General features: G+C 42.8%; 1 protein-coding gene across 1 annotated transcript; it reads left to right on the forward strand.

Moving 5' to 3' along the window:
- Nucleotides 1–11,268: 11,268 nt before the first annotated feature.
- On the forward strand, nt 11,269–12,576 carry LOC129595950 (uncharacterized). The gene is made up of 4 exons (XM_055493085.1): nt 11,269–11,350; nt 11,454–11,968; nt 12,150–12,359; nt 12,422–12,576. Exons 1-4 carry the CDS (start codon nt 11,269–11,271, stop codon nt 12,461–12,463), a joined length of 849 nt encoding a protein of 282 aa, XP_055349060.1. The 3' UTR covers nt 12,464–12,576.
- Nucleotides 12,577–13,404: the final 828 nt, after the last annotated feature.

Genomic DNA, 13,404 nt, shown 5'->3' on the forward strand with positions numbered 1-13,404 from the left:
TCGTGCTGGCTTTCCCTGTACGTTATACCGTTTTCGTATTTCACCACACCGAGGTTTGCTCCGAGGATGATAATTAAGAGAGTCTGCTTTCCCTGCCAGTGTTACATCTATTCGCTTGCAAAACAAGCAGAAGTACGCCTTGCTGATATTGACGGGCCGAAATCCCAGTTTTCTAAGAGACTTGATCGAATGTGGTGGAAAATGTTCTAAGCAGCTTAGAAGGTATAATCCATCATCAACTTCCGTATAAACGCCGGCTTCAAAGCTCCCATATAGCTGTGCAGCGGCAGACATTGTAACCTCATGAAATAAGTGATTTCGACTTTTCCGTCTATTGCTGCGTTCTTTAAACAACATGCTGCTTGTTATTCTGACCTACATTATACTGGGCGGGGAAGGGAGGCACAGTAAGCAGCGGTCAAAGTCTGCACCGACTCGCTTTCATACCTGCAAAAAAGAAAATGACTCCTGATGCTCTTGTGATCGCACAGAAGTGGATGAAGGTAAAGCTATTCAGAAATCATGTGTTCGAGTCCACATTAAACGAAAATGAGGACGGCGCGTATCAACAGCTAAAATAACGACGATACGAGGGTATCAAAGGTACTAACATCATTTCGAAGATGGCAAACAACCGGCATCAGTGACCGCGAAAAGACATCAGTGTGGCACGAAGAGTTCCAATCTGGACACGATATGGAGACCACACCAAAAGAAACCAGACCATTGGATGGACGTAACAGCGTTTCAGGATACCCGCATCTGGATGGACAACAGAAGCATTCGGACAAAACCAGCATAACCATCCCCAGAATGACTGAACCTAATGAGAAAAGACCCACCATGTGGCACCAATCGGAGATCCTGGACAATCTAGTTGCCCCGGATTTCGATTGTCTGAATGACAACTTCTTTAAAATTCTAATTTTGAAGCATAACAATAATTTTCCACGATTTCTTGATTTTGTGATTTTGTTTTTGTCACTTGGCTGCTTTTCGAAAACTTCTGTTAAGTTAAAGCACGTATTTCCAAACGGCTACAAGTATCCCGGGCCCGGAAAGGGAAGACACGGTAGCCAGACGATGAGCGTTAGCGCGTGAAGCTGCAAAAGTCCAAAGGTGATAAAGGTTTATAATTCTTAACTGCAGATATCAGTTTTTGTCATAGTAAATTTCTAGTTGCAGTATATTGCAGCTGCCGGAGAGAATGCCACAGTGACGCTGGCGATTTGTGCCAACGTCTAGTACGCTGTTGCTTGTTGAGATCCTTATAATGTGCCATTTTGTTGTCGTCATCTAGCAAGACCATAAACAAAATTGAAGCCGCAGACTGCTGCGGCAAATGGTCGCTCGTGTGATACTGAGGACATTGGGATGTTAAATTTGCCCTGACGGTTCGTTTCTATCGGAAGAAATGGGGTTTATATCCCATCATAGAAATGGGAAGAAAAGGGATGGGATTTATATCGCGTCCGAATAAAGGAAGGGATTTGAAAAAAACGCATGATCTGCATGATGGTACGCGGTTGTCAAAGGAAGTCTCTATTAGCCCGGACTACGACATCGAAAAGCTGAAAATGGTACTCGAGTCTAAAGATTTTCCGGGCTTGCATTGGTCAAATCTTGCAATAACGTTCGGTATCGGCAGAACGGTTCTGCAGGACAATAGCGTGGTGGGCCGGGCAATTTTGGAAGGGGACAGGCAGATGCGATGAACACTGCTGCATGCTTCGCTTATCTGCAAAATGGTTCTTCCGTATCTGAGAAAGATTTGGCTCCCTCAACCGTGAATGAAGACGATGAAATGGTCGGAGCGCGTATCTGACGGCGACCACGTTATCGTAGTTTTCGCGTAGGATTAATAAAGTAGGCTTTGTTATTGTTGTGCATGGATTGTCGTGCCAGCAGCCCCATAGTATTCGTAAATTATCTGATTTCTTCGCCGAGACCGTCGACGAAAAATGTTCCAAAAAATATCCCGAATCTTTATGGAACACCGTTACTCAAAAAATCTCGTTGACCTCACACATTTCCTGCTCCTGTGAGTCTGCATCCTCTTCTGCAGCTACATCTGCAACAATTTATAAGTTTAAAATGCAGTACTTGTATAATATTATAATCACACCGTTCGGCGACATACGCTGTGCATGAGATCAGTTAGTATTCCCACAGCGCATGTGCTTAACCGGATGTAGAAGATCATATGTGCAGTTGTAATGAGGACGTTACGTACGAACCTGTAGAGTAGTTAAATTCAGTTGTCACTGAACTCGATACTGGCTGAGATCCTCCAGGCCATCTATCACTGAACTCATTAATGGCACAGATCCGGGAAGTTTTTGCGGAAGTAGGGAAGGAAAAATTATTGCAACATTAGTGCGCGCAGCTGCAATTCCGGCAGAACTTTGTGTTTTCTAACCAGATTTTAACGAGCGTCGGCACTGGATCCTGATCCGCGCGAATACGGTGGCAAAGGCATAAAAATGTGAAAAAGCACTGATTTATAGGTTTGATTGGTTGCTTCATTTTAAATTCGCTGCTCCAGAAAGGACAAGCGTCAGAAGTGTGTATGAAAGGTCTGCAAATTACACAACTGCGTGAACGAGAACATGGGATCAACTTCAGGAATACCCTTAATTACGTGCAGTTGTCGCTCGATAATTGGGTTAATTCCTTTGCCGTTGAAGAAGGCAAAAGCAAATTTCCCCGTGCGCTTAATCGGCCACAATGTGGGATAAAAAGGATTGAATATCCTGCCATTGATAAATTTAACTGTCCTTTCTTGAATGACAAGGAAACTGTGTGTCGATGCGGCAGTACCGTGGACAGTCTCGGACACATACGAGGTCTATGCTTTTAATCACCATGGGCATCCGAGCTGCACGGGTCCTAGTCCGCGACACCCGCATCAAAATGTCCCAATGGGCGGGTTGTATGAACGTCTATTGGACGCGAAAAAGTCCTGCGGACGCCTTCCTGGAACTGATGCTCGGACTGCCGTTTTCCAACTCGGTCCGACAGCAGCATCCGCTGTTAGGCCTGGTTTTACCGTCTGGGGAAACTCGAACTACTGTGGGCGTTGTGCGTGTAGAACGACTCGCGCAAATAAAAACAGAACTTACATAAATTGTCTGCTGACTCCAAGCATCTCCTGGAAAACTATAATTTATTCCAGAGATGGTAATTCCTGCAACGAAAATGTGATTTCGTCCATTATGTCTGGTCGCCTTTATAAAGAGCAGTCGGAAGGCTTTGCAGAAAAGCCGGTGCAATTTTTTGCATTTCTCCGTTTTCCGACGGCACACAATTTTGTAATGCGAGTACATCACAAAAATTAGATCGGTGCTGACTAGGATACTAGTATAAAGGTCGTAACCGCCCTTAGTCCAAGCGAGCAAGCGTGTAAATTTTTCTTGTTGTAAAAAACTCGGTTGGGTAAGACTGCGTCACTGGAACAGGAGTAGTTGAGTTTACTCGTATTTTGTAGCTGTTGCATATGCTGTGGAAGGCTTATCACCAGAGCTGCTCAGATATCAGTTTTTGCCACCGATATGATATCATTATTTTTATGCCGTTTGCGGAATTATGCCAATACAATATGTTATTTTTGAATGTTTTTCATTTTTGATTCCGTTAAAAAAAGTATAATATTCTTTGAGCTTCATACTGATGCATGCGCTCCAAGAAACTAAATTCCGAATTTCGTAAGATGAAACGGTTTCTGGTTGGCTGAAAATTGCGTGTAAAAAGATAAAAGATGTATTTTTATAACGCGTAAATTTCTTCTAATTAACTTTTCACGTAAAACTTAATTCTAAAAATTAAAAATTTAAATTTTTTGGGCACTACGCAGGAGGGGGGAGGTTGAGACGCTTGAGCTAACCAAGCCAAAGGCATTTCAGATTTGTGTGTTGGCCGAAATATTTTCTGCGGTTACGCTCGACATTGTAGAGCCGATTGTGAGTCGACAGTCGGCGTGATTGACTGGCATGAGTTTACCGCTATCCACCAGTCTGTCTAGGTTTCTCCGTGCTCCCGCACGCGACATCTTATTCCGTAATATGGATGATAATGCTGATCTAAATGATAATAACGACCCAGCGGGTCACACAGAAGCACTGCAACACGATCAGATGTGCCCACGCAAGCCAATGCGACGCGGGCACCACTAATATAAATACCCTATCGCCCATAGCCGTCCATTTCGCACGAGATTCTTTATTTTAGGAAACTGGTCGTTGCTCTAAATTTGTAAAAACGTTTATGCAAATCGCCAACAGAGCCGATTTAATGGGTACGTTCAACTTTTACGTTTATATTGGCCCGAAGGACTTAGAGCCTGTACACCAAGCGCAACCCAGGCCGTTACCCGTCAAGTACAATCGTTTGCACAGGTTGAATTTCCAAACCTACCGCTTGCAGTGAAAAAAAACAAAACGTAACCTGCTAATTGAAGAGATTTCCCAACGCAACCGCAATTAAGAGCGAACTATGCAAAATGGTTTGGCAGCTCAATTCACCAAACAGACGGCTGTTTTCACCAAACAGACGGCTGTACTAAACATGGTCCACGTCACTACACTTCTGGCGGCCTTGATTCGCCATTCACGCTGCACCGCAGTCGATGACTAACCGTAAATCAGTGATTCTCTGCAAAATACTCTAACAGTTCGTGACGGTTTATCAAACCAATTTTTGGTGGTAAATTATAAACTTAGAAATATTACTTTTCGTGCTGCTGTGGTCCATGGAAAAGCAGAAAACATGTTCCGCTTCAGGTTTTTAAATTTTCGCTAGATTGGCAGTTGGCCAGAACTCGATGGCATTGCTTACCTGGAAAGCTGCCGCAATGTTTCGTTTATTGGCAGAAAAGCCCGTTTTAGCGCAAATATCTGACTATGCAGTCACTATTCCGCAACTTCTCGCCTTCTATTTCTCAACTGAATTAACAATTCTCCGCCGGTAGTCAACAACTCAAAAAAACTCTTTGTTTTAATTTTTTCAGTTGGTTGCTAGAAGCACAGAAGTTTTAGCCATTTAAATCCTAGTATTTTCAAATTCACGGAAAGATTGTTTTGCTGCAGATGAATTAACACACTGACTTATACAAATCGCGAATGCCGATTTAATCACACAGGATCCGAGAAGCGCCGGCACGCATTTCTGTTTTAGAGTTCAATGTTTTTCGTAAAGCCTAGGTTAGGCTTAATTTTTGCGCAAACGATTTATCGGTTCAACACCTTATTTGATGTCTGTTGGCAGCGGCAACGTAAGTAACAATAACGCAATAGCGGTTACTTAACGGATGACTTCCTTGTTTAAAGGGTACCATGTTTTTCTATGGTTTTTAGTTTTATTCGGTTGAATTTATTCTAAAGCAAAACAGCGGTCGAATTACTCATACTTACGATGGTTTTGAACACCAAGTGCCCGTTTCCCGCATATGACTATGGCTGGTAATCCACCGTCGTTCTTGGTCTTATCGAACTAACTCAAATTGACCTGGCGCGAAAAAGTTTTAGTGTTTTGGTATTGATTTGACTAAGCTTACCAGAATCCTTGGTTTACAATAAAGTTCATGGATCGCGTAATTATCTTCAAAAAATTTCTACAACAATTTCCTCGAAAGTCTTTAAAAATTTAAGAATTTTGTTAAAAGTTGTTTCAAAATCAGGAAATTTCACCACTTTACTTACTACGTTGAACCTTGTCCAATATACGCAGTGCTCGTGAGGGTAAGGCCACGTGATTAAATTTCTGTGAACAGTGGTGTATGTAATTGTAAAGACCTTTGAGGTAGATCTCCTTTCTTTTTCTCCGCAAAAAAACATGAACGTTAAACGCTAAGGTTTATTGTTTTTGTTCTTTTGTTTTCAGATTTATATAAACCTTCAGAAATGAGCCTGTTTTAAAGTTTGAAATAGGGAGTTGCAGCCCAGGACGAGAAACTTTGTTCCAGCAGTCAAATAATTTCTTTTTCATTTGCAAAACTGATATCTGAAATTTCATGCAGAATTTATTAAGATTTTGTAATATTTATTGAAAAAGATTTGAAGTGAAAAAAGTAAATGTTTCGTTCTACTTGATGCTTCAATTGCGCACCTGCTTTGCTTAGCCCTCGGTTTCCCTCGCAACGATAGTTCGCTACCGAATATGATAACGTCAACGGAAAGTTTGTCCGTGAAAGTTATCTTTTTAATAAAAAGGCCAACGGAATGCTCTTGTTTTATTCGCTGGTCCGCTCGCTTCGGAGCGTTTGTCTCGGCGCAGATTTGCGTTTCCTTCGACTTCGTATTCGGTTTTCGTAGAAATGATAGCACGCTGCCGTATCATCACAATAACAAAAAGTTCAAGCGGAACTGTAAGAAGAATCTTTTGATAATAATGTGACAATAGGATCCTCTCGTTTTGCTTGCTGCTCCGCTCGCTGCGCTGCGCCTGTTCGCGCCGCAGCTAGGCGTTGCATTTGGCTCCGCCTCCGGTTTCCGCTGCCGCATCAACACGGTAACGAAAAGTTCAAGCGGAACTGTAAGAATTTCTTTAGAATTAAAGGGCAATAGAATCCCCTCGCTTTACTTGCTGCTCGCATGCTGCACTGCGTTTGCTTAATGCTGACGTTATTAAAGAAATGTTTTGCTATGGCAACGTTTTAAAATATATTTTTAACAACTGCACAAAAGCCTCAGAATCCTATGGATTTTGTTTAAAAATTTACAAATTCTTGAATGTGCGCTTTTTAAGCGTACCCCTTCAAATAAAGTTATAACTCACAACCTTCGTGATCGCGAATTTCCGTCGTTAATCCTCGATTAATAGGATAACTGGTGTTAGTAATTCTAAATCCAACTCAAGTAAGCTTTTTTTAAAATTTTTACATCCTTTTTTTGAAGCAATAATCATTTAGTTGTTCGCGGTGCAGCCTGGCGTCACCCACATCTTTCTTATCGAAACGGTCAAGTATTAACGTAACAGCGACCCATTGGGACAACTGGCGATGCTAAAAGTAAGCAGTAACGGTTACGGTGACCCGAAACGATGAAAAAGATATGCACGGTAATCTATTACGGTAACGGTAGCAGTAACAGTATCCAGCCATAGTAATCCGTTAAAGAACAGTTTGTGGTTACAATAACCCGTTACGCCAAGGCTTAATTATTACAGAAATTCAGTAATAATTATCCGTTGCATAAAAAGCAATCTGTTATGGTAACAGTAATCCCCTGCTAAAGTAACGTATTGCGGGTACGGTAATTTTTGTGATAGTATTTAGAAATAGTTGCAGGAACATTCACGATTAAGGTAACCTGTTACGGGACTTGCAAACAGAAAAATTCCACCACCAACACCGGGTAAAATGTTCGGACAGGGTTCATAAATCGGGCTACTTATACAATTGCACGGCGGAACCCTGAAAGTGAATGAATATGTTTCCCAAAGCGTCGGTTCCCAGAATGCAAACCAAACAATGCCGCAAAAATATCATTCCCGGGTACAAATTTTACCACCCGTATATCACTGGGTTCGTCAATACTGACCCAGTTACATTTAACGCTGCGGTTCCCGAAAACTGTCCCTATATAACTACGGCGGGTTCGTCAATAATGACCGGGTTATAATTTACGTTACGGTTCCCAAAACTGCACCACCAGGGCCGCTAAAAAAATCCGGACCGGGTCCAAATTTCCGGACCCCCCTCATATTACTACGGCGGGTTCGTCAATAAAAACCGGGTTATAATTTACGCTACGGTTCCCCAAAACTGCACCACCCGGGGCCGCTAAACAAATCCGGACCGGGTCCAAATTTCCGGACCCCCCGTATATTACTACGGCGGGTTCGCCAATAATGACCCGGTTATAGTTGACGTTACGGTTCCCCAAAACTGCACCACCCGGGACCGCTAAACAAATCCGGACGGGGTCCAAATTGCCGGACCCCCCGTATATTACTACGGCGGGTTCGTCAACATTGACCCGGTTATAATTTACGGTTTCTCAAAACAGCTCTACCCGGATGCGCAAAAAAAATCCGGGCCTGGTCCAAATTTCCGGACCCCCCGTATATTACTACGGCGGGTTCGTCAATAATGACCGGGTTATAATTTACGTTACGGTTTCTCAAAACAGCTCCACCCGGACGCGCAAAAAAAATCCGGACCGGGTCCAAATTTCCGGACCACCCGTATATTACTACGGCGTGTTCGTCAATAATGACCGGGTTATAATTTACGTTACGGTTCCCCAAAATGCCACCACCCGACCCGGTCTGCGCGTTTGCACTGGGTCCAAATTTACGGTCGAACACACATTTCCCCATTGGGTCCGTCAATTATAACCCGGTTAGGTTCACGATTTTAAACTACCTTCATTTTTGATAGGCTGCGCCCCCGCACTTTGCTTATTGGGGCTCCGCCCCAAACCCTGACGCTAGGGGCTTCGCCCCTGGACCCCGGGAACCCGGTTCTCCGGTTCGCCCCACACACTTTAAATTAAAAACGCTACGCTCGCTTCGCTCGCTCGCTTGATTACTTAACTCATATCAGCTCGACAACGAGTGGAAGGCATTAGAACATCTTTTCTATTGTCTGTATTATGCCAATCCGTTTCTGAGGCAGTCAGGAGTGCCTCTCGATTTGTTGTTAGTTATCGCCAAATTTTTTCGGCTATGCAGGCAATTTACAGCTGGCGAACAAAAGTATATTTCGCACAAATTGTTTTCTCGTTAGAATTTCAGTTCCTACTCTTCGTAGCAAATACAGCTAGCCAATGCAGTCCGGGTCCCGCGTGCTTGTCCGAGTTTACAATCAGTGCGAGCGGGAATTTTGGACTGGATACAGTCGGCAGCGCATCTGGGGAGAACACTCCGAGGAAAATTTTCTGTAGACAGCTATCGTGGTGCACGATATCTTGAAGCTTGAGATTATTCATGTTTAAGCACGTTTGTACGGGCAATACACGTTCCGTCGTGTGTCGATCTCCACGAGGGCGTGCTTGTTGAAATAGACCAATACGGAAAGAGTGGCAGTCGGTTGGGGCGAGAATGGTAAAGATAGTCCAAGAACACCTTTTTTCGTAGGATTTATGCACATATGGTTTCCGATATCCGGTTCGAGGTTAAAACCAAAAACTGCATAACCTTTGGCCCATTCTTTTTGATCGAAGACCAATGTAGAGTTTTTGTAAATTATACCAGTTGTCTCCAACAGACTCAGGTACCCGTCGCGCGTGTTTGTTGCTGAAACCTCTAAGGCTTTCCCAGGAAACGGTTCGGAATTGAAATAAGTGATAATCTGGCTCAGTTCATAGGGCTGAAAATTGTGAGGGTTGCGAGTTAAGTTTTCACCAACGGCCTCCGACAAAACTAGAGCAACGAAAAGTTGCTTTGGAATAACTCCTCGAAATCAGTTGTCACGAGACCAATGACTGTCTCCAGATGGTATGGTCATCTCGAGAACATAAGATTCTCGAGCACATGGGATTAAAAGATTGTGCGACCAGTTCAACGATTGATCGATCTGGGATTATACACTGTTCACTAGCCCTATCCACTACAGGCTTCTCAGATTCTTAAGCAGCCACGAGTCATCTGAGACGTTGCTGCGACGATCTGCGTCGCAAATGTTGTCGAAGAAAAAGTCGGTACACACATCGAAGCTCTCCGGCGACACTTCGAGCCAGTTGAAGAGCCCAGTCCTGATAATCTCACGGTATCGGGAGATAAATTGTCAGTATCCGCTTCCGGCATGTGAGGGTGAGGAAGCGACGCGTTCGGCGTGTTCACATCATACGAATGGACAACTGGTAAATGTTGCGTCAGACATAAGAAAATTAGAGTAGGAACGCTATTGGCCTGGCGCCATGCATATTGTACCAAACAATAAAGGTCCAGAAAACGTTGCTTGCACTCGTGTGACGCGACTTTTGCAATTTTTCCATAAGTTGGAGCTCCAGCCAGTTGTTAGCCAATTACGCATCATTAAGTTAAACTAATGATCGGAACGAATGCGCACTTGGAGTCAGCCAGATGTTGTTTTACGCTGACAATATTCGAAACTCTTTTTGCCTTCTACTTGTTATGAAAAATGTTTTTGTTATAGCCATCATTACATGTCGATTTTTATCGATAAAGGTTTTGCGACCATATCTGAGTACCCCGGTTTCGCGATGTGATATCTGTTTGTGAACTGGCGAAAAAATTATCCGATAGGCCCATGCGTCAAGAGAACAAAGTTTTCGATCAGCTAAGTAATTATTCTGGATTGGATAAAGCCACAGTGCTGCCGCGTAAGACTTGTTGCTACCGGTGCTGCCGTGCCTTACAACAAAGCCTACGCTTCCCTTGTGTCGAGTGTGCACGGAATATCAAGACAATGAATCCTGTCAACACTCAGACCACGACCGCGCATTGTTTGGGGTGTGGACCACCGTGGAACTGGAAAAAGCCTGGAAACCGGGTACCGCTTTATTGCCGTACATGAAGTTTGGCATTTTCCAAATTCCGACGAGGATTACTTGCAAATTATATCATCCATTTCTTAAATCCTTAAACCGAAGCCATTGGATGGCCGACTGAGATCCACAGCGAAGGAGCAAAGCAAAATTACTTGAAAAATTTCCTAACAAGGGAAGTTATTGTGCTAGAGCCTGACAAACTCTAAAAAAACGGGTTTGCGCTCGCTCAACAAACTTCGCTTAAATAGGTCAGTATTCAGACAAATTTTACTGTGCGAAAAGCTTTTACAGTTCTTGTAAATTACGAGGACATTTGGGTGCTGTGAACATACCCTTCACGATTAGGGTACGATGAACACCCGGCCAGTCTGCAGCTCGCAACGCTACTGGCCTCACGGTCGAAATTTTAAAATTAAATTCAAATTTTAAAACGCACAGCATTCAGTACGAGTACTCGTACATATTTGTTTATTTCCATATCTTGTTATCTTATATTCTAGATTTGTTATAGTGACTGTTTGTTTTACTGTTTTTACTAATTAATCTGATTTGCTACGTGTACTGAATCCAACTGTCCACAAATATCAGCTACGACTCTACGAGTATGGATCTAGTCGCCAGAGCTTGTCATAATGATGCTATGGACGCAGCAGTCAAGTCATGTCAGGAGGGAATTTTATCGCAGGCTTCCGCCGCAAAGGTCTACAGAGTTAATCGCACGACCCTAGGAAGACGGCTGAAGGGAATTGTGCCTCAACAGAATGGGCAATGGCAGCGGATATTTACTGATCTTGAGGAGAACTTTATTGCAGACACCATGCTGCGCTGTGCAAAACTTGGAGTGCCTCTAAATAAACCGATGTTAAAACGAATTATTCCTCCACTGTTGAAAGAAAAAGGTAAAACGCTTTAAGATAATGCTTTTGGCGCCGATAAAATTGCAATAGCATATAGAAATTTTTTTCATTATTTGGCTCTTGTTCACACATCAAATGTTTGTAGGTCTTTCAGTCGAGAAACAACGTTTTACGGAGGACTGGCACTATGGCTTTTTAAAGCGTCACCCAGAAATTAAGAAGCGCATCTCTCACAGTGCAAACCGGAAGAAATCTCGGGAATGGACCGTAAAAAACCGCCAGGGATGGCTTAAGAAGCTAAGCGAGCTGCACATGAGCGGATATCTGAGCGACCCTCGTGGTATCTGGAACTTTGATGAGTCCGCATTTCAAGTGGCAGAGCGAGTTACTTCGGTTTATGCAGAAAAAGGGACAAAGGATGTACTCTCTTATTTCGATGGTAACGACAGAGAGCTGGTTACTGTTTTGGCTGGCGGAAACGCTGCGGGAGAGATTATGAGACCGTTAATCCTGTTCGATGGCAAAGTGATGATGGCTTCTCGACTGGACGGAACTGATGATCGCTGTTATGTCGGTGTAAACAATTCAGGGATTATGGACACGGAAACATTTGTTAATTACCTCCGACGCGTAGTCATTCCTGCCATGACAGCAGATAAGGTAATTCAAAAATATTACAGTACCAAAAAAAACTTACAAGCATAAAATTATTATAAAAGCAATATTAATGACGCTAATTATTGTCACAAGACCAGTAAATTAAACCTAATTATTTTTGATTTCTGTGTAGCCAACAGCTCTGTGCAAATAAATACATCTATATTGTAATCATCTTTTGTAGAATGTTATCTTCTTGGATGGTCATAGTTTCCACATGCTGAACGATGAGTTCATTCACGAGTGTTTGATGTCGGAAAAAGATATTACCGTAGTGATTTTGCCCTCTGGACAGACTGATAAATTGCAGCCCATGGACATTAAAGTTTTCGGACCTGTCAAAAAGTACTGGCGGGATTATTTGCGTTTGCAGCCACTCCTATTGGACGAAGCGGTAAGAACTTTAATATTTAACTGTGATTTTGCCCGTAAGTTGAATTTTCGTTTAAAATACAGATATCCAAGCAGAATTTTGCGAAACACTTGATGGCAAAATGAAACGATTTCAACATGCCGTCAAATATCATTTCCGGTTTTAAAGCATCGGGCATTTTTCCTTATAATCCGGAGAACGTTTGTCGTGCTGTGGATGGGCCCAACGATGATTTAAACGACGCAACACTGCCGCAGGAACAAGCTGACTTGTTAACCTTTCGCGTAGTTTATGCAAGTGAATTGGCAGAACTCAAGCAGTTTGTTCGCGTGAAATTTCATGCGCCTAATTCTACTGCCGAAGAAATTGCGGGAATCCTTGTTGATAAGATGGAAGGGTTTAAGCCGACTGTGGCACCTGGTAACATTGCCCAAGGGTTTTTCGACCGTCTGACACAGATCCACCCTCGAAAGGAAAAGAGACCTACTGATCAACGTTTGCGGATGGATAGCGGAGCGATTATCACGAGCTCAGAGTTTCAGAAAGCGCGAGCCGAACATCACCAAAAACGCCAGAAAGTTCCACAGAAATCTAATCGCCGCGCTGTGTTGGGCAATCTTACGAATACGCCAACAAAAGTTACAAAACGGTCTTTCAAGAAACGCGAAAGTTAAATGAATACGAGTGCGTATTAAATAGAGAATTTTGTGCTATACTCGTTCAGGTTATTATTTTGTTCTGTGACTAAAAACTCTGAAGCACTATGATCTTCCAAAATGTGGTTTGAAGGCACAATAATTTTTGGTGGGCCGCAATTTGTCAAAATAGTCAGTAAAAATATTTGAGTATAACAATTTTATCAAAATAAAATTTTCTGTAAAGTTAGTTCCCGGGTGTTTATCGCACCCTAATCGTGAAGGGTATGTTCACAGCACCCAAATGTCCTCGTACAGCTTTTGAGACGCAGTTTAATTTTATTGTAGCATTTTGCCTTGTAACACAAAAAATCTTAAGATCTCTAGTGAGAGAAATTACACACAGGTTTCATTAAGTGTCACAGACGTTT

This window comes from Paramacrobiotus metropolitanus, unplaced genomic scaffold (genome assembly GCF_019649055.1).
Source record: "Paramacrobiotus metropolitanus isolate TYO unplaced genomic scaffold, Prichtersi_v1.0 Parri_scaffold0000084, whole genome shotgun sequence".
NCBI lineage: Eukaryota > Metazoa > Tardigrada > Eutardigrada > Parachela > Macrobiotidae > Paramacrobiotus > Paramacrobiotus metropolitanus.

What these genes read in the sequence shown, in the direction of transcription:
- LOC129595950 (XM_055493085.1), top strand. Translation starts at nt 11,269, where the DNA reads ATGCTGCGCTGTGCAAAACTTGGAGTGCCTCTAAATAAACCGATGTTA. An exon ending in TCCACTGTTGAAAGAAAAAG is followed by an intron (nt 11,351 to 11,453) that starts GTAAAACGCTTT and finishes AAATGTTTGTAG; the next exon opens with GTCTTTCAGTCGAGAAACAA. An exon ending in CTGCCATGACAGCAGATAAG is followed by an intron (nt 11,969 to 12,149) that starts GTAATTCAAAAA and finishes CATCTTTTGTAG; the next exon opens with AATGTTATCTTCTTGGATGG.